At 40.4% G+C, this 26,822-nt stretch overlaps 1 protein-coding gene across 5 annotated transcripts; it reads right to left on the bottom strand.

Moving 5' to 3' along the window:
* Positions 1 to 25,803, bottom strand: mcf2a (MCF.2 cell line derived transforming sequence a). 5 transcript variants are annotated; one of them, XM_069171189.1, is made up of 30 exons: positions 25,592 to 25,803; positions 20,567 to 20,635; positions 20,364 to 20,478; positions 19,872 to 19,962; positions 18,350 to 18,469; positions 15,210 to 15,326; positions 14,739 to 14,888; positions 14,524 to 14,639; positions 14,187 to 14,301; positions 13,848 to 13,967; positions 13,319 to 13,510; positions 13,045 to 13,236; positions 12,665 to 12,836; positions 11,172 to 11,248; positions 10,896 to 10,981; positions 10,689 to 10,755; positions 10,374 to 10,489; positions 9,267 to 9,336; positions 9,080 to 9,172; positions 8,733 to 8,825; positions 8,052 to 8,177; positions 7,719 to 7,940; positions 6,457 to 6,549; positions 5,858 to 5,936; positions 5,499 to 5,562; positions 4,041 to 4,141; positions 3,506 to 3,618; positions 2,535 to 2,647; positions 2,237 to 2,340; positions 1 to 2,139 (listed from the first exon to the last, which is right to left on the bottom strand). In XM_069171189.1, exons 1-30 carry the CDS (start codon positions 25,704 to 25,706, stop codon positions 2,099 to 2,101), a joined length of 3,342 nt encoding a protein of 1,113 aa, XP_069027290.1. In that variant the 5' UTR covers positions 25,707 to 25,803; the 3' UTR covers positions 1 to 2,098. The 5 variants fall into 5 exon arrangements, 4 of the variants coding, with proteins under 4 accessions (XP_069027290.1, XP_069027292.1, XP_069027293.1 ...); XR_011179333.1 differs by lacking the exon at positions 1 to 2,139 and having other exon boundaries at positions 2,253 to 2,340; positions 2,452 to 2,647; XM_069171191.1 differs by lacking the exons at positions 19,872 to 19,962; positions 20,364 to 20,478; positions 20,567 to 20,635; positions 25,592 to 25,803 and adding an exon at positions 19,252 to 19,419.
* Between the last annotated feature and the right edge of the window lie 1,019 nt (positions 25,804 to 26,822).

A 26,822-nucleotide genomic window follows, 5' to 3' on the forward strand; every position in this document is an offset into this window, starting at 1 on the left:
AAAAGTCTGCACAATTTTATTATAGAAGCTCGCTTCCATTAAAACAAGACTACAGAAATGATAGATTACATCAGGGTGTATGAAACAGACTAGCCTTAGTATTCAGCCAAACATATCACCGTGTTAAAACAAGTATTTAATCATTTCAATTATTAAAAAAAACAAAAATACAATTATTGCAATAAATACCATATTCTCACTGGATTATTTTTTACAGAACCAAAGCTGTACAAAAATATGCCAGTGTGGAGCAGTGAACATCAAATAACACAAACCTGCTCACTCTTCAGTTGCCATGCATTTTCATCAAAAGAAATGTTCAGCAACAAGCTCAGGCTACTTGGCTCATCGGGACACGTAATATTTCAAGCAGTTTTGTTTGTTTTCCAACTTGGAAAATCTGTGCAAATTCTGCAGCATTTTGGATTGAAATGACAAAGAAACTATCTGAATTTGTCACTCAAGCTACAAGGAAAAATAAAGGGGGTGCCGTAGCAGAGTTAAACCTAGTTCTTGTAAATATATGGAGATGTAATTTCATTTGGGACTACACAGATACCTCACAATATGACGGAACAACATGACAGCAAAATAAATAAATTAACAACATAGGAAATACATAGTGCGCAGTGGCCCCTGCTGATTTCTCGACTCATTTCCATATCAAACGCAGCGAATCAAAGGCAGCCCTTCGTCCAGGGACTCGATTTGATGTGGTAAATTCATAAAAGTTTACAATCAATATTTAATTAAGTGTTCGACACAGAGGGTGTATTTCATGTTGGCTGTATGATCCCTTTTAATGGGGAGCCCAAGATTAACCGAGCTGTAATGCTGAGGAGGGAAACAATCTGCTTCCGTGATGAAGGAGTACACCCAAAAAATACTTTCTCTCTGCTTCCCTTGCTCTGCCTCGCTCTCCCTTTTCTGTGCTGTGGCTGACAGTCAGCTCCCTAAACATCCTGAGGAAAATGACATTATTTCGTGCTGTGTGGCACGCACCTCCCATCTGTCTCCGGCAGACACAGAGGGATACACTGCCATCAATCTTCATCATGTTTGTCTGTGTCTTACATTACCATCATTGACACGTCGACTGCTGCCGGCATGCAGGGGGTATATGTCTCCCCTGCCTCCCTAACACATCATACATTCAAAAATAAACAAAGGAGACAACAGCAAGGATGAGGGAAAATACAGAGTGAGAGAGGTAAAGCAGCAAGCAAGGAACACATTCAGTGGACAATAGGTGGATTTTTTTTTTGTGTGTCTACTGTCCTTCCAGCATATTAAAGTGCCTGTTGAATATTTGTGAGGTCAGTTTAAAGCAAGACAATCACATACAAGAGACTCTTATAAAGCAGGAATAAAAAAGGCATTATGGCATGGCACGTTTTGGCATTTTAACTCCCAGACTGGACAGAAGAGTGGTGCCTTCAAGGGGGAAATATAAGAAAATCACAATGTAGTTCAATGGACAATGTCAACAAAAAGATGGAACACACTGAGATACAGTAAATGTTAAAAATGATACCATATATGTACAAGTCTTTGTTTTAAGAAATGTGTCAGGCAAGTCCTGGGTTAGCATCCATCCAGCACACACTGAGACAAACAGGAAAACACACACACACACACACAACTCTAACCTCAAGTATTAGCTGGAATGAGGAGTCCACAGATTGCAAAATGACCCACTGCTGCAGCAGCAAACTCGCATCCCGACTGCATATGTTGCAGATGGAGCGCCAGATGGACGAGATATTCATCATCCAATCTGAAAAGAGGAAGACCGAACAGGATCCTGGGAAAAGGCTGTTGATTGTCCAATGGGGGCTAAATGGCTCCTGTGCCTTTGTGCTGGTGCGTCCACACACCTTCACTATCAGACAACACTGGTTGAGGAGATTGTCAGTCAAAGCCATGGGAGAAAATCAGGTCTGTTCATTCCCACTTTTTTTCCTCTTTAATGATTTAACTGTGCTGAGGAAAGCGGATGGCACAGGGGAGTGTTAGTGCATCAGTCATGAGACAGCTCTGGCTCAGTCCGTTCACCATCCACAGGTAAATATTAGATTCACATTCTGTGCTTTCTTTCCTACGGGGTGCTCAGCTTTCTCGCTTTTGGGGTCGCTGGGTCTACAGGAAAACACAAAGATCGTTAAAAAGACAATCAAAGTTTAGAAACGCTATGATTCAACAATGTACTGTCTGGGAAGTCATTTTTTTTCTTTACCCCCGAGTCTGGAGGAGTGCTCTCGGCTGCTGTCTCCTATAATCAGCTGCAGGCTGGAAGCTGCTATGAAGCCTTCCAGTCGGCGACTCAGATTTTTCACCAGCCTTTCCACCAGGATGAAGAATGGTGAGGAAAGTGTTGAGATGAGGGAGCAAAGTTTAGTTTTTTTACCCTAATAACACACTTTGTAAAGCTACTTCTACCGCACACTGTACCTCTTATCATGAGGAAAGTTTGGCTGATCACTACGCCTTCCTGACCGAGGGGTTTACCGAACATCATGTGGCTGAAAACTCACCAGCGCCCCCTGTTGTCCTCACATTGTAGTTGGAAGATGTCTCCACATTTAATGGTGATGCTGTCTGGTCCATTTTGGAGACAGTTAGTCAAAGCCCTGTATCGGCCTGGAGACTAACACAGAAGGAAAACTGTCAAGCACAAGGAAATCAAAAATTTACTTATTGTCCATGGCAGACTTCTTTATACTGCACTTTTTAAAGTAAAAGTTAAAATTTTTTGCAAAAACTCTAAAACAGGAACAACATTAACAGGCGCAACAGCCACAAAATAGATTTAAAACACAAGTAAAATATGTAAAAAAAAAAAAAAGACAAGGTCAGAAAAGTAATGGTCTGTAACTGTCTCGATATTTACACCAATTCGATTTGCTAATTTTATTGTAAGAGATAAACTATTCCAAAGTTTCAGTGTAAAGGTACTGTAATGCAAATTAATGGCGTTTCTTTTTTCAGATGGTAAACATCTGTTTTCTGTCCTTACAGATTGACCACAGACCAATTGAGTGCCTCCTCGGCTGTAGATGAGGGAAGACCAACACTCCTCTTAGTCTGTTTTAGAAAACCTGTACACAACTCCCCAGCTGAGGCAAGACAAACAACAATAACAGTACAACAATAACAGTAATCTAGGAGTGAGACTAATTTCTCAGAACTTTCAAATGAAAGAACATGGCTGATTTTAGAGTTGTTTTTTTAGTTGGATTAAAACAAATTTGCTGGAATCAGGACAGGAATCCAAGGTGATTTCTTATTTCATGTATGGTTACATATTAGAGGTAAAATTTGTTCATAAGGACCTTCATTAAATCCTCTGTTGCCATTGCAAGACTAAAGCCTAGTTTTGTGGTATTAACGTCATTAATTAATTAGACAGAGATGTATTAATTAATTGACTAAAATAAAATGTAGAATCCTACAAATTATCATTGATGTAGTATATTGTATCTGATGTGGCTGTATTTGGTCTCACCAGTTGCACTAAAACCTCCTCCTCTGTGTCAGATGGGTGGAAGGGGTCCCGACCTCCAGGCCACTCCTCCAGACCCTCGCAGATGTCTACCGAGTGATGAGCTCCGGGCCAACCTGTGACGCAGACCGGACTTTGGATGTTAACGATACCGATGAACACATTAATCCGAACACCACACCTCAAAAGACACAGTGTAGATACTTAGTAACTATGTCGACATCATCATGACCCCTTCTGTCACTTACTGGGAAATTAACAAGAACGTAGAATCAAAAGCTAATCTTAGTAGGTGGACCTTTTTCCCCCAAATTCCTCGATGTACTTGGTTCTTCAGGTCAAAGTGCACCTGAACTGCTGAGGGGGGAAAAGTCAAATATCTACATTAGTTTACAATTATGAGGAAAATCAGCAGCAGCAGTGCAACAGTGTGCAAAGCAAATATGATTTGCATGAATTTCCGTAAAGGTTTCAGTGATTTAGTTACTAAGTATCTACTTGATTACAGCGTAAATGTGTGGGGATGAAATTTACTCACTCCTTCGGTTGTGCTGGTGTTTATGGGAGTGTGGCTGGGGGTCTGGACTGCTCCTCCCCGACTCAGTGTCCTCTGAACTCAGTGATGCTCTCTGTTGCTTGCTGGGAAAATAACACAAAACAACATGTGTCACCAAGTCCTGTGCAGTTCGACACACTCAGGATAGATGTTATCCTCAGCCATACGATCTGGGGTCAGCTTCTTGAATCTGACTCATACAGGAATAGTAAGTCTGGCCCCAGACCACCGTCAAGAACAACTCTGTCCTGTTGTTTTTCCACACAGCCGTGACCAGGCACTAGCCAGACAGCACAAACCACACACGGCAGCCAGTTGCAAGCCACTCCATAAAAGGGGGGAAAGTACAATTTACAGACCACTGACACAGTGTTCACACAGGCACGTGTCAACACAAGGGAAGATCTGGTCTCGATTTATTAAGATCCAAATTTAAGGATTTGGACACATCATTATTGGATGCTCAGTGAGAATCTTTCTTTTTACAGATGCTTGATCAGATCTCAAAAAACCAGCCCCATCTTAAAAAGCAGCTGTCATGAGGAAATTAAGAAAATTCATAGAATGAAGCTTAAATTTATAATTTGTTTTCCCTTTGCATTACATGCAAAATAGCAAATCTAAGATGCAAAAATGAGAGCAATAGTTTTTTTTGGGTACCATGTTAAAAAAGTCATGGAGGAGCTACTGAGACATTGGCCTCTCTACGCAGCATGGGAGCATGGTAGCATGGTAGCATGGGGATCAGTCATGAACCAGAATGGAGGCTATAAAAAGTGGGTGCAGTTGACGATCAGTATGCAAACACAGCAGCCCGGGGTGGTTGATCCCCAAGCTGGGCCAGGTGGGTCATGCCAGGATGAGGCGAGCCAGGCTGGGCCAGGCTGAGTTTACCACTGAGCGTTATGGCAGGTCAGTGGCGCTGAGGGCAGTGGCGGGGGCGCGGCCGGGGCCGTTGCCGGGGGCTTCGGGGACGGGGGCTCCTGGACCGCAGGCACAGAAACACATCAGCTGAGAGCGAGACAAAGTCGAGCCCCGGCAGACAGCCCCTGGGAAACCCTCTGGACGGCCGCATGCCCCTGCAGGTGGGGGACGGGAGGAGTGGGGATAGGCAACTAGACAGCAGTGAAGAGTGGGGCCTGTGCCCGTTGTCACACACCGCCACACACTAAGCCTTGTACCAGGGCAATGTGAAATGAGTCACATTCACTCAAGCTTTGATTAGATGTGAAAACTTAGCAAATGCGGATTGTAGCGCTGTGACTGCGTGCGTGTGTGTGTGTGTGTGTGTGTGTGTGTGTGTGTGTGTGTGTGTGTGTGTGTGTGTGTGTGTGTGTGTGTGTGTTCTGCATAAGTCTGTGTTTCTTTGTTTGTGCAACTACAGCCGACAGTCATGCGCTACTGTTAACACTGTGTCTGTAAGCAACCATCGGCACTGACCTCTCAGAGAGTGGTGGAGAAAGCGGCATGTGTTCTACCATTTGGCCTTGTTGATATGCTTCATCTGTGCAGAGAAGAACAACAAGGCATTGTAAGGAGACATGATGAGAGATTTCAGTTTCTGAACAGGACCTAGCTAATTCTAAGTTGAATATTAACTTGAGTTTTGCATGAGTGTGTTCATATCTTCCCTTTTGGAACAGCATATGGTGAAGAAACTCTAAGCTCAGAGGCACAGCCACAATCTGTGTAGCTTTCAACCACATCTCATGCTCTCTGAGAATTGGTTCAAAGCCCTGAAAGCAGAAGATCTTTGTACTCAGAATAGTTGCCCAGATAAACTTAAGTTGCTCACGGACCTCTAAGCAGCTTCTGCTGGTTAGTCAGAATCCTGCGGAGCTCATTGAGCCAGGCCATCTTCACCTCTAGTGTAGGAGCCTGCGAGACAACAGAGACACAAGTTGAACCAGACGTGTCCCTGGATTACAAAAGTCTGTACATGTTTCACTCTAGTTACAATGGGACCATTTGTTCTGTAAGGCCTCTCTTTAAAGTTTATATGATTAATCATTAGTCTATTAAAGGATCAGTGCATCAGTTTTAGGAGGCTCTATTGGCAGAAATGAAATATAATATTCGTAATTATCATTAGTGTCAAATGACCTGAAACTGGGAATCGTGTTTTTGTTAGCTTAGAAATATTCCTTCATATATGCAACATTCATATATGGATTGGGTCCTATTTCACTGAACGCCCAACGTTGTATCGCCATGTCTCTAAAGTAGGTCAGAAGGGACAAACCATACACTGACTCGCAAGTTGTATGGCCATAATTGATTCTCTTACTTGGAAGGAAAAAACTCTACACACCGCTCCATTAAATATTAGAATTTGTCAGAAAATTCTTTATACGCATTTCTGAAAATGCCAGCATTCACCTTTTTTCAGGCTTCTTACCTGAACCACATACACCTCCTCCCTGCCACTGTACCAGATCTCAAACTTCTTCACATCTCCCTTGACGTTCTCCGTGATCCCCACAGCAGTCATCTGCCAAGAGACATATACACAGACGTCATACATCAGAATTACATCATGTAACACACCTGTCCTGTCTTCACACAAACATTAGCACGCTCTCTCGCACGCACACACACACACACACACACACACACACACACACACACACACACACACACACACACACACCTCCGCTGTGCAACTGCTTCCTTCCCACATCCTCAATAATAAATCAAGAGCTGCAACTGCTGGTGTGACACCCGCTGTGACACCCTCTGCACATCCATGCATACAACAAAAGTAGCTGGGCAAATACATACACACACTAATATTAACTCTTTGTCTCCAGTAGATCCTTCACTTCATTACTAAGTGTTTAACCTAAGGGTGGGTTATGTTAGTAATAGTGCAGAGGATAATAAGTTATTACATGTGAGGGATTTCAAGCAGTGTAACAAACCATTTATTCTATTTGTTAGTCTTTAAAAGGTCATTTGGAACTATGTCAGGTAGGAAACCACTTTCATTATTTATCCATATTATTGTGTTTTCTAACTCTATATTGCCTGTGTTTGAAATCCCTCTCTTGTCTATTCATTTACTGAGCACAACACCAAATAGTTTACTGAGCAGCAAACTGAGTTTTTCTAAACTTAAACCATCAGTTATGCACTTAAATCATCAATTATTGTATAATTGTCTTTTACACATCTATCAAAGTCAAAGCTTTGTAGTACCATTTACTGTGTGCTATGAAAACTACATAGTGCACATACAGTATATTGCACTTAGCATTCTGAACAAACAAAGTTTCCCATTACTGACCATGTTCTTAATATGTAACCAAAACAGTTTATTTAGAAGAGATACTTTAACCTACAGATAGTCTGTAGATAATCTTCATGATATTAGTTGTACCAACCTTATATACAAAAATGTTTAAATTATTGGTAATTTGCTTTGGACCTGCTATAAGATGTCTCAAGATTTGTTCTTACTTGACACTGTCATCATCATCAGTCAACAAAATGTACAGCGCTAGATGCTTACACAGCAGCAGAGTATTGGAACGTGTTTGATTTTGGTATTCACAGTCATAACATTGTAAAGTTTTCGAATATTTTCGCCAATGAGTCAATGTTCTAAAAAACGAGTGTAATATTCCTTTAATCCGCACAGAAACAAAGACACAGACCAACCTTGAGACAGTGCTTGAAGCTGTACGAGGGGGTCTTGTCGCAGCCGTCTCCGTGCTCCTCCCTCCGCTTGCATAAGAGCAGAGCTCTCTCATAGAGGAAAAGATGTCTCTGCATTGGCTTGAAGCGAGCCAACTCCTTCATGCGTGTGGGACCTTTCTTATGGCTGATCCACACACTGAAAGAGCCCTGCATCAAAACACGGCCCAGCTCACAAATGTCACCCTGCATACCAGAGAAGGAAGAGTTTATGTGTGAGACTTTGTTACAAATATATTCTTAATTAGAGTTTAGGAATTCAGCTCTGAAACACAGATCAGAACAGATTTAGTTCACCTCATATCCTGTGATGGCTATCTGATGCATGGAGTCATTGACTGATTTGAGCAGGTCCAGCATGGCTGTTAGCGCCCCCTGCAGTTCAGAGGTGCCCTCACAATCTGTACTGTATTTTATAAGCTCCTGAGAGTACACACAGAATATGTTAGCAAATACATAGTCACACCATACATGCAAAACCATACACATATATGTTAACTAAAACTGCACACTTGAGGGGTAAAGACTTGCAACAAACTGGTAGTGCTGTGGATATATGGGCATTAGCTCAGTCAGCGGATTCTATGGTCAGAGTTAATATATGCCAACAAACTGGCAAATTTAGGAGAGCTGTTTTGTCTGGTGAATTTTTTTAATTAGGATTTTGAAGATACAGAGATGCCTATGGGGAGAATTAAGAACGAGGAGTCCACTAGAGATATTGTGTGCTGTATTTGCTGATTGCAAAAAAATTGCACATGTACTGGCTTAATGTGTATTTAATAAGTGAGTCTGTTTGTTACTACTGTTTTCCATCCGACTCAGAGCTGGCGGGCTGGGTTATCTGAAGGACACATTTAAGGCCAATCTCAAGGAAAATAGAGCTTATTCTGTATATATGTCAATATCCTATCTCACATATAACATGTAGGGGATGGACTTGTTTTATATGTGTGTGATATGACTTTGCTTTCTAACCTTGAGCAGCAGCTGGTATTTGGTGAGGCGTTGGATAGGTTTCAACAGGTAGGAATCCAGGCCCAGTTTGTGCTCCAGCTTCTTTTGACACTCCTTCACAAGGAAGACAAATTAAACCACAATAATTGTAATGTTTGTCAGCTTTTCTATTCTAAATGTAATTTTAAAAGCTCACATTTATTCTGACTTGATGGTGTTAATCAGTTTAGAACTGTAGAGGTACATACTGTATGCTTGTGTGAAACAAATATTCAGATATTTTCAGTAGTTAAAATACGTAAAACTTTTTATATGACATCAGTGTAAGAATCAGACAAAATGCAGACAGAAAGTGAAATCAAACTGACCTGAAAGATGCCGCAGTCTGAGAATTGTCTCCACAGTGCCTCAGAGCGCGGCTTATTCTGACAGTAGCATTCATACATTTTAAAACTTTCTTTCTGGGGAGACGGGAATAAGATGGATATAAATGATGTACTAATGATCAGAGTATTGTATGAAGAGTCTACACAATATTCATATTCATCCTCTCACCCGCTCCAGGAAACACGCCCCCACACTTTCAGGAGCATCCAGGCATCCTTCCAAGTCCTGAAGGAAAACCCTGGTTTCCCACAGAGGTCAAAGGCCAACAATTAGATCTCAGAAGACAAACAATGTGACTCAAAAAAACAATCTTAAGTCATCCCCTCCCACACATCAGCCTTGATACAATAACTGGTATAGACACAAGAATGCGTTATAGAAACCAATGAGGTTAACAATTCATCTCTCAGACCATCTCTCAGGCCAGACTTGTTTCTTGCCAGGATCATTTATTTGGCTTTAAAAATCATTGAGCAAAATTTGGCGTGGACCTGAGCAGGAAGGTAGAAACATTCATGAACTCAACTGTTAATATTTTCCATATCAACTAATACATGTTTAGCAAGCTAAGCTTTCATCGGAGTGTGTTTCTAAAACTATGACCAGAGTTATTCACATTTATGGTACAGACAGCTTTCTAAATAAATCAGTTGGTAGGACGTGGTCAAATACAGTATTAAACTCAAAAGTGTGGTTCAACCGAATATTAGTCACAAATGCTGATAGGTCTTCTTTACATTACAACCAAAATTGTTTTATAACTAACTATAACTATGCTTTATTTTATATTTTAACTGTATTTGTGTTCATTTTATGCATTTCATCTTATAGTTTAATCTGTTTTCATGCGAAACATATGAAGGACAGCTACTTCAAACATGTTTTAGTTTTCTGTTAGTCAAAGTCATGGATCATAAGGACCGATTAGATAAAAGGACAATGACAGACATAAATGACCCGCGGCCCTTTCCTGTCTTTTATATTATGTGAGGCATTTTACTTTACTGCTCTTTCTGTTGTTCATAGTCTATTTGTACTATTTTTGTTGAAGATAATAATACTAAAAATAAAGTTGAAAAGAACACCCTTGAAGTTCTCTAAAACAATCATTCCAGATCATAGTGGAAATGTTTGCAGAAGTTTAAAAGTGTCATTCTTTAAAGCTAACAAACTATTAATACAGAGCCATAGTAATCACTTTTCACAACCATTCGTGTCTATTTCTGTGTTTAAACAGGTCGACTGTATATGTGACGTGAGTCATTAATCACTTGCCTGCTGTGAAAATTGTAGATCTCGGGCATGTTTCCAAAGAGAATGTCTCTCTTACTGCGAAGTATTGGAGGCAGGAGCCCAGACAGAGCTGGGTTTTCCATTTCAGCCCTGTAACCCTGCAATATTTATGGCAACACAATGAAGGAAGCATATGGTTTGTGCAAACTGAATAAAATATGTATTGCTAAGAGTAATTAAAAAAAAAAAAAAACTAGGTGAGAACAAACTGTACACACATATTATAAGATTTAATCATAAACTTTTAAAAAATACCTTTTGTGATAAATAAAACTAAACATAGGTGTGTTATCTTACCAGTAGCACTGACAGCAGCTCCTCCACATAGATTCTCTCTGTATCTATGAGTTCCCGCATCACATGACTATGACACATACACAGAGGAGTAGAAAGAGAGACAGCCAGAGGGCATCATTAGTGCTGAACAAAGAGAATCATAAAGTAAACAACATCAAGAGCAGCAGTAAGGACAGACAGATGGGTGGACAGAAGCCTCCTCCTCACCGCTTCAAGAGATCTGGGCTGTCGTCTCCGTACAGACTATACGACACACAGCTCCGGCCTTCCTGGTAGTCGTGAATTACCTCGATCTAAAAACACAATGCAGATGGACGGCACTTTTAAAGAAAGTGTAAATGTCCTGAACAAATTACGGGGCCAAACAGGAAGAGTTAGATACGAAAATTACGAGATAAACATTTTACAGGGTCAGTGAAGCTGTGGAAATGGAAGTATATGAATACATAAAACAAATAAAAACAGTTTTTATTTTATACTTACTTTTCTAGTGTTGGGGCTCTTTCGGGACGCTCTCTTCCCAGGCAGAGAAAGGTCGAATGTGAACTTCAAACCATCACCTGTGAAAGCCAGATGAGCAGCAGCAGCTAATCAAAGAGTGTAATTCAAACATAGTTTATTTCCATATGCTCTGATGAGCTATATAAGGAGATGACTAATTTAAGTGCCCACACTAAATCAAACACAATTGTGTTTGTTTTTTTATAACCGCCTGTACAGTGAGAACATGATAGACTCATGTTGGATTGCACAGCTATTCAAAAAAAACATTAATCAGTCATGATGGACATTTGAGGTAATCAGTAATAATAGGTTGCCTCCTCTTCAGGTGTGGTGTGGAACCAGGATGTAAAGATCTGAAGCAGTGTTTGGCAGATCTGTCAGATTATTTTTGATCCCAGCAGCTGAGTCCTAACATGATAGTCCAAGCTCATTTGAGTGTTGTGCCTGTGCACGTGCCATGTTGCATTTGTCAATGGTATGCATGTATGCATGTATGCGTGTGGGTGAATGCATGTGTATATAAACTTGTACCTGATCAGATCAATCAAAACTAACCACGATTGCCTTTATCTCCTTTCTTAAATGGCTTACATCGCCAGTCTCAAAGGAGCTTCAAAGGGGTTCATATTCACTCTCCCTTGCTTGTTATTGCTCTCATTAGTATGGCTTCCTATTACGGAGAATAAAGTCTTAAAGACATTTAACGGACATGGGAAAAAGCCTCTGTTGTTTTACAGTTATACATTCAATTGATGACGACACGTTGAAATAATAATAATTTTTTTTTAAAAAGCACACACACACACACCAGATAGCACATACTGTATTAATTGGATGCTACTGTATTTGGTTAGCTTTGCACAGCTTCCCATGAGACCCAAAGGGAGATGAAAAGGTCTTTACTGTATATGAACCACATATGGTTCTATAGCAGCTATTGTGACTAATAGAGCAGTCAGGTATCTCCCAGTGGACTGATTATATCGTCTATTCTTGTTCGAGTTCATTTGTAACGGCAACACACACTAACCCAAAGGCCATTCAGGGAGAACGTGGGGCTGTACAGTGGGACCCTGTGATGTGTTAATTCAACCGTGGTGCCTAAAGGAAAGAAGCAAGGGGGGTAGGGATTGGTTCCATGCCAGAAGGACTACCTTGAGACCCCATACTGGGCCTGGAAACCAGAGGAGGGAGGGTAGGGAGTTAGTTGATTTTTGAAAAGCATACTGTATATGCAGGAAATCTGACAGCTAACTGAAGACAAGTGATGTCTCCACTGTAATAAAGATCATTCTTTGTACGGGTGTGCCTACATGAGGTGACAAATTCTCTATTCCAACAATAATTCGTTCTTCTTTGATAAAACTGTGAGAGTGTGTGTGTGTGTGTGTGTGTGTGTGTGTGTGTGTGTGTGTGTGTGTGTGTGTGTGTGTGTGTGTGTGTGTGTGTGTGTGTGTGTGTGTGTGTTGTACCATGCTTTGGGGAGAAGAGCGGGGACTTGGACCGTGGCGGGTTTTCAGGCCTGGGGGCCACCAGTTGGACCGGTCGTACATGTTTGTCAGCCAGCTTCCTGAGACAAGCCTGGCGGTTCTGGATCATCTGCTGTACTGCAGCGTGCTTTTCAAACGTTTTCCCAATCTGGCCCTAACACAAAAGGAGAGAGAAACCATGCAGAGAAAAGACAATAAATATTGCTGTAAAATTCAATGATATTACTGGTGAACATGGTCAAACAAAGACAAAGTCACACTGTATACTTCACATATCAGATCTATTTACAGGCCTTTTTTTTTTTTTTTTAAAGTAAATAAGAGGTTGTATGGCCTTCTTTCTACATATAAGCTTATGGTACCTGAAGCAGAGGTGTCATGACAGTCTCGTACTCTATGGCCAGGATGTCAGGTCCTGAGCTCAGCATAGATGGCGACCCCTCAAGGAACTTCTCTATGTCCCTCAAAGCAGCCTGGGCCCCCTCCTTAGACTGGAACTTATCTACTAGCTGATTGGCCAACAAATATGCTCCATCATCACACCAAGTATGGGCCTGAAGGAAGAGAGCACATGTATATTATCACAATGTTTGCGTGTGCTTATGTGTTTGTAAAGAACTGCAGATCTCTCAGCACCTGCCCAAGACAAAGCAGCAGCTGGTGTGTTTGCAGGAGAAGGGAGTGTTTGGTCTTGAGAGCAGCACTGAGTGTATCACAGTGGTGGCGAAGCTCGTTGCAGCGCTGCATAATAAGAGCCATGGCATAGTGGTGACCGGCTGACAGCTGGTGTCCGTGAAGGATGATGATCTGGGCTTGAACCATCACCTCCTGATGAGTGCAAACAGGGAAACCCATGAAGGAAGGGGTCAGTTTTTGTTGTACACACTGTGATAACTCAAACTTTCCAGTCCTTCAGCACCCATTATACATATTATACATATATACAGTTGTATGCACGCATTTAGGAACTCCTGGACAGATATATTTACAGATTTTTTTTTTTAAGTAGATAAAAAAAAAAAGCTAAATACAAGCAAGTCAAAAAGCCATGAAATGAAAAGTAACAGTGCATTGATATCTAAAGAAAGGCCCGTTTATGATGTGTCTCTGCTACAGAAGTGCCATTGTCTGCAGATGTTGACAGTTTGATTGCAGAAATGCTGACCTGTGCATTGGCTTCCAGACTGTCCAGCCTCTTCAGAGCCTGTTCTGTTTGAGCCAGAGTGTTCACAGATATGGACAGTTCCCTCTCCTGAGCCGTGAGATGCTCCAGACACAACTCCATCTAAACAGACAAGACACAGCACATATACACACAGATTAAAAAAACAAACAAACAAAAAAACAACTAACTATATAAAGCCAGAGTGGGAGCTATCAGAGGAATTACATCCACATTAAAACTTGAGTCCTGTTGAACGTTCTATACTAAAATGTATTATCTGCTGGGGAATATATAAACACAAAAACACATAAGGAACATACAGGTACATGAAATGTTTACCTCCTGAAAGCTTTGCTCATATCTGATCAACTGCAGGTACTGATGTAGTTTTAGATGATGCTTCTCAAAGAAGCCATCAAAGGCTGATTCCATGTCTCTGAGCTGGGCGAGAAGCCTTGAAAACAGAAGAACGTTGTCATAGATCTCATTGGTTTCCACTGTAAAGCGCCCAGTAAATTATTAGAGTTTTAAAGTTTAACTGTAAGAACATAAATGTAACCAGAGGGCAAACTTATTGGTGGTAGATAACAAGTTGACTTTTAAATACACTTTTTAGCAACTGATCGAAGACATGATAAAACGCAAGAAAGAAAAAGACTGCTTAAAGATGTCTTACCTTTGCACTGTCTCCGAGTCCAGCTTCACATCCCACTGGGAATCATCCTCTTTCCCAGTGGTCTCCAGGCTGGAGAGAAGATGACGACCCTCCTTTGACACCGACCTGATTGCGTCCTATCAAATAGAGGAAAATTGACATCATAAATAGCAGATTAAATATAATTGCAGTAACATTAATAAATGCATTTTCAATGAAAACCTTAGAAATCTTACCTTGAGTTTTCTGTACTTGTCGGTGTGAGACTCGAGGAGATACTCGATGGCTTTCCCTTCATCAGGCAGCTCCGTCTCAGCCAGCTCAGTGCCAAAGCCCTGTAGCATCTGTGCGATGTCTTTGACTGTTACAGCAAAACTTTCAATAGCCTGTAGTGGAAGCAAAACCACCAAAAGACCGGTTGTACTGGTGCATAGATAATGTATGAGAATGCTTATTTGCATAGTAAAAGGAGAACAATCTGTGGTTCATGTTAGAAAACTCAAAAGTAAAGAATAGGTACATTCCCTTCTGTATTTTAAACTTCTCGTTCACATTTGCTGGATTTCCAGCAGCCGCTTTACAAAAATGGTTAAAAAAAAAAAATAAAACGTGTCTCAGTCAGAAATTTAAATGAAATGACAAGAAAGTGATGAAGGGTGAAACAGTTTACAGTTTGATTCCAGTGTAATTCATAATATGTGGCTCACAGTTCGTAAAACAATCCAGTCGCTGTGACAGTAGTCCAACGTGCCTCCAAACTCTGACGTCAGCTGGTTCTCATCAATGTAGTGCAGCAGGTCTGTGACAGAGCTCAGCATCACCACCTAAATGTGCAGACTGAATCTGAGACCTCACAAACAACACTTTGTACTTTGTCTGACATTACCTATTAAAAGATATCATGCCCAGATGAAAAGGAAAAAAATATTTTTTTTGTATTTCAAATATACTGACTTTTTCAAGAATATATTGCAAATATACTGACAACAAATTGTACTATTGACAAATATATAAAAAGTATGCAAATCATGCTTGTACCAATTTTCACAATACAACTTTTAACACACTTTAGAATAATTGTACTGTAGCACATTTTCTAGAAATATATTATTAGACAAATATACTTTAAGTGAAAGTTTAGTGTATTTAGTGTATTGATTTGAACATTGTTTTTAAATGTATTTAAAATGTATGCTCAAAATTATCATTGGACCAATGCACTGAAAGTATATTTTAACATTATCCATTTTAATATCCTGAAGTTTTAGTATATTTTAAGTTATATTTGAGTGTAATTCCAATCACAAAGTGAAGTGAATCATGCTTTTATTTCAATATATTACTTGTACATTTCTTTTGGAAAGTTTTGAAATGTATTACTGTGATAATGCACTGAAAGCAGATTTTAAAAATACATATTTTGATATCATGATGTTTTAGTAGCTATATTTGAGGTTACATTTTATTGTAATATTGAGTGAACATGCATGTTTATATTTCAGTACATTATTTGTACATTTCTTTTGGAAAGTGTTCCAATGCATGGCTACAATAATGCACAGCAGGCCCATTTATAAAAAATGTCAATTGTTAAGATGATCACAATTGTATAAAGTGCATAAATAGCTATACTTGTAATTGTGATGACACCCACAACATCCTGACATTGCAAGTCATACTTATTGTGACTTTTTTTTTAAAGATTTAGGGACGCAACTCTGATGAAGACTGAGGTTTATCATCAACTCAGAGAACGGCAAGCACAATTAAAATAGAGCCTTGAATGACAGGTCATCAGTGATCGATCCTACACCAAACTGTGAGGAAAACTTTGTCACATAATCACAAGTGTTTCACTCAGGCCATAACGCAACCTTCACCTATAGACTCTTATGTAATGTTGTTACTAACACAAAATGTTGATTATTTTCATTCTGAAGGTTTATGTCACTTTTTTGAAAAATGTTGCATTTTGGGAAATATCAGTCCTATGATAGTATAACACGTCAGTTGTCTGTACATGTCTGTTGTACCTGACAGGGACGTGTGGTTTGATGTGGCTCTAATCCATTTATTTTGTTTTGTTTTTTGGATCCCATTCTTTCTTGTAGCAGCAGATGGATGATAATACTGGTCACAGCTTGGATCCCCATATGGATCAAATCATGGCATCCCTTTGTGGTAGGTGTTCAGATTAGGATTGGAGTGGTTAACATTTCAGAGGACAGTATGTTTAAACTATGATTTTGCTTCTTTACACTTCTTCTGGTAGGAATATTGGCATACCATATTGATATAGCTCCTCACTGCTAATCTTGATTTACTGTTCACAAAATATATTGGTTCAACAGGATTTTCTGTGTAGTCAAAATAGAAGAAAATGTTGTATGAATATGCTGTGTGACATCATCTCTCGTCTATTCTGTTAACAGATAAGAGTTTCCGCAGACAAGTGCCTCGGACGTGCGGGCGGTCATCAGACGCAAGTGTAACAATGAGCAGTTCAACCAAAAGAAAGGAACATAATGTGGAGCATGTTTGCGTTTCTATTTAGTGAGCGAGAGTAGGCAGTGGTGCAATAAACAGGAATGTGTGTTGTTGTTTTTTTTGTTTTTTTTATGGTTCAGTATTCTTCTGTGTTCTTTTAATCTGAAACAAGGTCATTCTGTTTTGTTTAGTAATACATGTGCCATGTAAACTTAAATCAGAAAATATTTTTCTCTCTGTTAAGTACATTTTCTTATATTTTTTGAAAATGCACTATACTACAATTATTTAACAGTATGTTTAATTGTTTAATGTGAAAATTGTTAGAAGTATTCTGTTAGTAAACGTTATATATTTTGCAGATAGTACAATTCTTGGCAGTGTATTTGCAATGTACTATTAGAAATGTGAATATATATGAAATTCAATAAAGTGTTTTTGATTACTATCTGGGAAGTGCATTGAGCATTTAGGATACTGGTGATACATTTCTAATATTGTAATGTGTAAGAGTATGTAGTGTACAAAGTAAGATAGCATAAAAATTGTGCTTTCTTGGTACTTAGAATAAGCCAGAATAATAACTTTTGATATACTATTAACGCAATATCAATATACTGATATTGTAATGTTTACATATTTGTAACACACTCAATAGATTTCAAATGTACTTAAAACACAAATAAGGTATAATTTAAGTTTGCTATCAGGTGTGTATATTAGTATATACAGTCATATACTTAAATTGTACTAAGTATAGTTAAAGTTTTTCCAATTTAGCCCCAAAATAATACACTAAATACACTTCAAATTGTGATTTTCTACAATTTACTTACTACTAAAATATATTTAGTACAAAATTAGTTGTTCCAAAATAGCATTCTTGAAGTATACTGATGAGGAGTAGGGCTTCAAGTATACTCAAGGATGCTAAGATTAAATATAACTTAGCATATGTATATTTCACCTGGGTGCACTTTCCTACAATAGAACAAGTATTTTGGGCAAGTCTCTGTGCCACACTGGAGGAGGTATCATCAACTACAGACAAGTCTATCTTCTGAACGCAGCAGAATTGAGAAATTTGGCATACAAGAGGTTGTTCTCAGTCACAGACAGTGGAAAGCCAAGTGATAGCATTGATGCTTCTCAAATTAAAGCATAGCTCACCAGAAATACTAGAAACATCCTACGTAGGGTAACTTCCTGCATGAGAATATTTAAGTTAAAACTTAAATCCACGTGTTCTCGGCTTTGTTCACCACAGAACATTTGGCTCGAGCCCAGGGTCGTAACACGAACGAGGTGTACCTTGTTGTGATGTGAGACATGTTTGGTAACTGAGGAGGATCTGCCTTACTGGCATCTTGAGCATGAAGTCCTCTTGGCTGAAGCGGAAACCAATGTCAGTAACAGTACGGTGGAAGAAGCTGGTGGGTCGGAGCACCAAGACCAGGTGGAGGTTCCCAGGAAAGGAAGCCTTGATGTTGGAAAAATGATTCACTGTTATAGTGACGACGCTGCATAGTGACAAGGACTTCATTTAAAACAATAACTTGTGTTGTATTGTCTATTTAACCTCACTATGTTGTACACAATAAATATACAGCAGCTGCATGTTCACACAGAGACACACAGCCTTAATCCTGTATGCATACTGTCACAGGAAGATATATGGACTGAAAAAAAAAAGCATTAAGAAGCTTTAATCTTCCATATCTGACAGGAGAGACTTCAGGTTTCCACTGGTCCGTCACTCAGGTGATTACTGTAAGCCTAATGCACTATTTACACACATCATAGTCTGCATTTCATCTGCAGGTCGTTTGAGGTCATTGCGTGACGTAGGCATTTCTGAACATAATGCACGCAGATTGTATGACAAGTAAGTAATTGAACATTGACATCATGCAGGTACAAGTGTTGCAAAATCCACCTCTGCAGTAGGATTTATGGGCAATATCACATGGCTCGCTATACATTTTATTAATGTGACGCAGCTTCTGCCAGGCATTCGTCCTGAATCGACCTTCTGATATCAAGACAAACATGCATTAAAAAGTAATCAGTCTGACAAGGCTACAATGGGTTTCGTTCAGCTCTCACGCACAGTCGCATGACTAAGCATAAGTTCGCTCTGCACCGCAGTGCAACGCTCTCCAGCATCCACGGCTGGTGCCACTGCCGCATTCACCCTGCCCGCCCAAAAACTTCACCCCAAACTCTTCACAAGGTGCATCAAACAAGCCAACTGCTCATTACCGGGCTCCTCCGGATCTTCGGCACTTCTGGCCGGTAAAAGCAATCCGCCATGGTGTTAGAAGCCATCTCGGTTCAATGCATAAGTTCCCACCCGTCCACTGAGAAGCGGTGCCAAGCCGAGGTATGCTGCTCCCTCCGGCTGACCACAGCCGCAGCGCTGCTGCTGCTGCCTCTCAGACGGAGGGTGGCAGCGCTCACTGCAATGTTTCCCCTCCCGCCCGCCTTCCTCCTCATCCTCTCCTCAGTATTCCGCGTCATCACCCAGTTTTTGCTTACTCATACATTTGCAGCAGTATGCATTGGTACATTCAGTACAGACAGACTGTTCGGGTCCACTTCAAACTATAGGCACCATTTGGAAGTGCACTATACACTATGCTAGAAAACACACTTTATTTTTTTTGCAGCATTAATGGTTTGATTTTTTTTTTTTTTTTTTTTTGTTGCTGTCCAGGTTTTTCTCAGGGTTTTCAATAACAGCAACTCATAAATAAAACAGTAGCCTGTAGGCGCATCCAAGTTGTAGCTCATGATGAGCTATTTGTCCTATGATGTCTGAACTCTTCTGGTAACAACATTGGTCAGATACAGATGACCCCTTTAGAAGAGGAAAAACTTACTGCTATCCTGGCAAGTGCAGTTTTGATAGAAGCCCATGTGTCCAGTCTTCGGTCTAAAATGATGATGAATTTGACTCCTGGTTGCCTCGTTCTGAAAGCAAAAAAGGCATTTAAACAATGAGTGAGGTTTTGGTGCCTCACAGCTTTCAGCCACCAAATTAAGAAACTATGATCAGTCAAAAGCAAACGAACAGTCTTAAAGATGCCTTATTGTAATTTCATCTCATTTATAGGTGTTTTACACTTCTATACTTGTTTTCATGTGAAATTTAATACAATTTCTTTTAACTAAATGTCTTGGAGTCAATCCAATTTAAACTTTCCAAATCTCCTGGAGAGTGAGGTGTGGACACAGAGGACACCACCAGGACATTTGATCCTGAGCTGAGGAACACTGACAGTCAGACCGGCTGTGTTCAGAATACAAGCTCTGAGCTTTTGGTGCACTGCAGAAAGAGAGAGACTCAGGCAGGAATAAATGAGAGGACGCACCGAGGGATGAGAGTGAGGTATGTAAACACTTTGGTTAAGGCTTCCTCTGGAATGTCACTGAAAGCTGAGCATTCTGGGAGAGTGATGATGACGCTGGAGTCCTCCCCACGCCCCCCTGGGAGAAAAACACATCACTGTTTTTGAAAAAGACATGAGATACATATGCTTATGGAAACTGTTAAATAAATAAAAAAAGACCTCACCTGACAGGTATGCCACCTGTTTCTCTATGTAGCCTCCCACCTCCTTCATGCTCAAAGGCACAGTCACCTCTGGGAGAAGAAAACAAATATCATAACCAGGGCTTTATATATAAACAAGACATTTGAATATGAAGATCCATGGGTACTGAATGATGTCAAAATTTGGATGTCATGTGTTGTTATATTATCTCCAAAGTAGGTACTTAGATTTTTGAAAAATGGTAAGTACCTAATTTTAATTTATTCATGTTTCGTTTCATTTATTTGACAATTTTTTTTAATGTTAGTGTGTAAAACCCACAATAGCTATTTTGCACAAGTTTTACATGACTATCTAAACAGCGTTCCAATTGCATTTTCACAGTGAAACCTTTTCTAGTTTTGAGAATGAATTAATCCCTTTTAAAAGACAGTAACTCGCACAAAATATCACCTTTTAATCCCAAAAAAAGACAGCAGGGCTCACTGAAACTTGACCGTCCAAGAACTATTTTGAACTTTGAATCATTGCTGTTACATTATTAAATATTAGTGCATGTGTTCCATGATGATGATCACTGGATGCTGTAGTTGTAACTGCTGCATTACCGTTGCAGATGTAAAGTCTGAATCCGGTGCAAGTAAAATAATCACATCAACAAAACACATCAGCTCATTCAGACTACAGTAGAGTATCTGTATCGATGTTGGAGAAGAGTTCAGATTTCCCATATATCTCATGCTTGGTGCCATTAGTGTGCCAGTGTGAGTAGCCAGTAAACGTCTCTTTTAGAGCAGTTAGTGCAGATCTGCTCATCGATGCACCAGCAGCATTCAACCAGATGTGTTTCGGACAAACTGTGCATCGTGTTGAGGCTGTTTACATATGCTCACCATACATTTGCAATATAATGCATGTAGTAGAAGATCTTATTCATAGTGAGGGTCATGATAAGGAAAAGCATCTTCTACCATTTGGAGACCAAAAAAAAGGCAATACCAATGTCATTATAGCACCTTTTAATCCAAACAATAATTATTAACAAAAGCACATATTTTACAGTACTGACATACTGATTTGTTAAGACCAGTCGAAATACCCCTGTCCCTCTTCAGGGGTTTATGAAACAGATCAACAGGGCAGTAAATCTGCTCACAAGTCATACTTTCCTCATCCATAATGGATGGAGACATTAAAATTTAACAGGAGCAGAGAGATAGAAAAACGCAGTCAGAAAAAGATGAGGAAGAACGGAAGAGCAAAGGAGGTGTTATTTTCCAGAAGTTACTGCAGTAATAGTGTCCGTGAGGCTGTCAGGGAGCGAGTAATGAGCTCCACTGGTACCTGCTGAATATTTGATGTGTATCTGTAACAGAGAGGAGCTGAGCCAAGCCAGGCCACAGCAGGACCAATGGCCGGCCTGTGCGCACACAGAAACAGGATAAAGTTACTGTCACACTCCAATAGTTATATAATCATTTATGCCAGGCGCCATGAGACATTCAGGAGTTTGGGACAGGTCCTAAATGAATAGATGTAACGTCATGTCGAAGCACATTTAACTGCAATGTGCGAGAGTATACTGTAATAGCGTTTGAGCTACAGGAATGTAGAACAGTGCATGGTTTGTATGGTTAAGTTATGTAAATGTATAACATGTTGAATGTAAGCAATCATAAATTGGATAAGCAAGCTATTTAAGCAACTCTTACAGCATTGATGTCAACCAAATAAGCCCAGGATACAGAAGCGCGCGCACACACTGCAGACCTCTGCTGCATTTGATCAAAGAAAGGGTAGCCTGTGCTGTAAACTGCAGTGTGTTTAATAAACTTGCCAGTCGGTAGAAACACTGTACTCCCCCCATCACTCTGCCAGACTACCAGTCCATCCAGTGAATGAATGCATTTAAGAGCACTGCCAAATAAAATGCCTCATTGTCTGTCAATCATGCCTCGTGCCTGACTGTGCAGCACCCGAGGAAAAGTAGAAAATATACAGCACTATTTACCTTGCTAAAATTTTTAATAAAGGTATGTAAAGTTTACAGTATAACGTTCTTATAATATTGAAAAATATACAAATCCCAGTGTGCTTGTGAGATGTTTTAAGAAATGCTGTGTGCTTTGAGCTTGTGTCATGTTGTCTCCAGGTGACATGGCAGCACATTGTGCACAGACAAAAGTCAAACAACCTCTGTTTGCTCTTCTGATCTTACACAGAGGAAGAGGAGTGTTTGCCAGTGTGGATGGGAATAGAGATTTGCTGCCAGTGAAGAGATCCAGCCTCAGACAAATCCTTCCAGTCTGCATACAAAGCTGAGCTTATCTCTGTTGTCCAAACAATGATAACCATCTCCATCGATTTCATTACGTACAGCTCATGTAAAAAGACTTTATCCCTCTGTGCTTTGTAATGTTTTGTTCTTTTACAACACTGAATTGCGGGCAATTTTTTTTAGGCTTTTTGACAATGATCAGATCTCAGTGAAAATAAACATATAAATATTTATATATAAATATTATACATGCATATATACACACACACTGTTAAACCCAACATGTTGAGGCTTTTCAAACACGACTTTTGTCTGATTATCAACTAAAGAAGTGAAGCGATTAATCTGTGCACAGGGAGTGACACGGATATAATTTCCCATACTGCCCAGTTGATAGTACAGTGCCACACCTTACTCACACAGTACAGTAAATCTTAGTGAATCATACAGAATCACAGTAAAAGGAGGCGAGTCGCACATACACATAGAGGCTGTATTAAGTCTGATATTACAGATACCCAAAAAGCAGACATGTAATCCCTTGCTGAGCAAAAAAAAAAAAAAAAATCCCCTCTTACAAACATGTTCATAGCACACAGAGGCCCAATCTCATGTTGCTTTTAGGTCACGAGATATTTTGCTAAATGAAGCTTTAAATGCGAAGGGGATTAGACTGGTGGGTGGCTACATTCTGATAGAAAGGGGCAGAAGAAAACTGTGTGTTCTGCCCGCTCATATATATAAAACCAGATTTATTTTAGACCAGAAAGGCATGAATGGTGAACCCTGCACAACAGCACTGCAAGGCTTTGAGCTAGGCAGGACCGATGCTTTTAATATTTACATTCAAGGACCTGTGACTAGTACCAAATATCTCCGGGTATTCGTTACGTTACTTATTTTTTAGTTAGTTCTCGGAGAGATATTTTGCAATATATTTTGTATAAGCGCTGGACGAAGAACTATATCTTTCTCCTGTGCTATAGGCATCACAGGTCTTCCGATCATATTATCATACTCTGTGTGCACTACTACCGACACACGTTTCTAAAGAGAATTCCCTTGTCTCTCCGCACCCAGTTCTATGAAATTTGCAGGTGATAGCAGGGCAATGAAGTGAAAATGTCACAGAATCATATGTGGATGTGTGAAGTTGTGTGGGAGTCGTGGTTCAAATTGAGGCCCGTCAGGCAGTTCAGGAGTCAAAACCATAAACGGTTGCGAAGTTTAAACTCTAAATAAAAGTTGGTGTCATTCCTGGATGCCGATTTTAAGTGTCATGAAAGGAGAAAAGAGCAAACAGGTCGGTTAAGGCTTTAAGACTGAAATAATCTAACGTGCTGATGGAAGAGTACCACGTGGACATTTTAAAATGAAAGATAGATTAGATTGTATTCCCAGGGGAGCACAGACTTCTTTGGGTTACGTGGGAGTTGTCCAACAACAAAGTCATGAGGTTTGGTGTAATGACTATTGTGGAAAATTATAGGTTGACTTTGAAATCCTCACATGCTATCCTAAGTGACTAAGATTGGTAACACACTCATAGAAAGTAAACTGGAGCAGCAGTGGCTCAATCTGATACTGACAATTATATTCTGCAGGTGTAGAAGTAACAGGTGAGCTACGTAAATAAAAAAAATGTACTAACATAAATGATGAATCTCTGGCTATTGTTTCATATAGTTGTGTACCCTTATGCTGCATTCCCTGTAAAGAGGTTAGGATAAACCCTGTTTCATATTTCACACTGGGGGAAAAGAAAAAAAACTTCACCTGGTATAAATAGAAACACAGCATGGCCTTTTCCCTGTCGTATCTGTTACCTCCACACTGCAGAACAGGTACAATGAACACACGGGAAATGTAAAGAGGCAACGTCCCATCAATTAAGAAACAACTCGATGCGGCCAAGATCCCAAAGTAATCACATTATCCTCCGGAGAATGCTGCTCTGTGCACATCAGTCCCATCAGGTCCTATTTCTGTCCATCATGCAAACCTTTGCTATAGTTTTGAAATCATGTTCAAAATACACCTTCAAACTAAATGACTGACAAACAGTGAGGATAATGTTTTGGCTGTTTTAAAGCTGACGTTTGAAAAATTATGTTGATTATTTTATTTAAAAAAAAGACCATAAACTTTACCTGTCCTACACTAAATGCAGTTGTTACAATGGAATAAAGAGTGACACGTGCAGTGACACGTGCAGTATCAGTTTTTAAGCCTTGTAGTTCAATACATGACTTAAGGACATACCCAAATACTACAAGCTGCATTTCGTACTTTTTAATCAATCCATTTTTCTTATGCTTGATGTATAACAGTTATAGTACGTCTTTTTGCTTCCATCACTGTCCGACACTGATTTACGACTGATATCCACAGATATTGAGGTTACAAATCATTAAATATCCATCCATCTGTGATGGCTTAAAATAGCTGACCTAATCCCTGCAATAGATCACTGTAGGAGCAAAGCTGCAGGAAGTGACACATCAATAATACTGACTGAAGATACAGTACAGGGTGCAGTTATCTACTTACTTCCTGTATTGGTTCTCAGAAGTTACAAATGGACCTTGTAAAGGAAACTAAATGGACCTCTGCCAAATTACATTTCCGTTTGCTGCACTGTGCTGACAAGGGTAAGGTGAAATGTAGTAATGTTGAATAACTTCAGGGCAGATACAAGATTACATTCAAAAGCCTGAGAGTGGCTACTCTAAGCGAAAAGAGGACTGTCAGCATGATGTGTACTCACGCTGCAGAGTGCTCTCTAGCTGGGAGCCAGCCTGCAGAAGGCAGCGGTAGCTCTCCATCGCCACCTTGGACTCGTTCCCCGGCTGTCTCTCCTCCTGCAGCGAGGCCGGGCCCATTCCCCTTCGTCTCTGACACAGGATCAGCCCGGGAGAACTGACGCCGTCGTGGGAGGCAATGACTGTAATGACCGTAGTCCAGGCCTCACATCCTCTTCAGAGTCCTATAGACCCTCCATAGTATAGGACAACAGGGAAACTCAGGCCCCACCTGACTCTGCAGGTCCCAGGATCCACATGGGATAGGTCCCGTAGGCTGCTTCTGCTGCTGGCTCTTTCTGACCTTGAGCTGCATAGGGTGCCTCCACACTAAGCTGCGCGGCCACAACGGAAGACCTGTCCACATAAGCAGGAAACAGTAGTTCGTTGTCCCGTTGTGGCCCAGACTGGGTGTGATGTGTTTCTTCCCCCTCACGTCGTCAGCCTGTCGTGCTCTCAGCGGCAGTGAGCTACTTCAAAACAAACACGGCTCCATCTGGCCACTGCTGTCTGTCCCTCTTTTCTTTCCCCTCCCCTCCCCTCTCCCTCTCCCTCTGAGCTTTAGTGCGTCAGCTCTGCACTGTGCAGAGCTCTAGAGTCTGCTCCTGACACGCTGCCAACTCCCTCCCAACTTTTCCTCTCACTTCACTCCTTCATCTGCCTTTTTATGCCTTTAGAATAAAGCTAACTGTATAATAGCAGGCTGGACTATTCGGCTGACAGGATCATATCCAGCTTTACTATAACATAGATGCACCCACAGTAGAGAATAGACCTATTGTAAAAAGAAAAAGAAAATGAAAATCTACCACACCCTCAGCCAGCACGTTTGGCCCATGTGAAGCACAGCATTCAACAATCACATTCAAACCAAAGAACAAATATGAAAGGGTATCATTGTGTGCATACTGTAACACTGAGCCTTTCTCAACTCAATGCCCCACTGCTCAGCCCACAACTCCTCTGAATGGATCAGTGCTCATTAACACTACAGACTAGAGTGGAGAAAATGTGTGTCTATATATATATCTATATCTATATATATATGCATGTAAATCTCTGCAGTGACTCACAGCGCTTGGTGTTTTCTTGACGTGAGGCCACACACGCAGCAGTGAGAGAGCAGCAGCACTCTGTCCTGATATGCAGCCACTCAGCTGATCCAGCTTAGCCTCTCTGCCATCTCATTACAGCACA

Source organism: Embiotoca jacksoni, unplaced genomic scaffold, assembly GCF_022577435.1.
Source record: "Embiotoca jacksoni isolate LCO1_2020_lvr unplaced genomic scaffold, fEmbJac1.0.p SCAF_5, whole genome shotgun sequence".
NCBI classification, from domain to species: Eukaryota; Metazoa; Chordata; class Actinopteri; family Embiotocidae; genus Embiotoca; species Embiotoca jacksoni.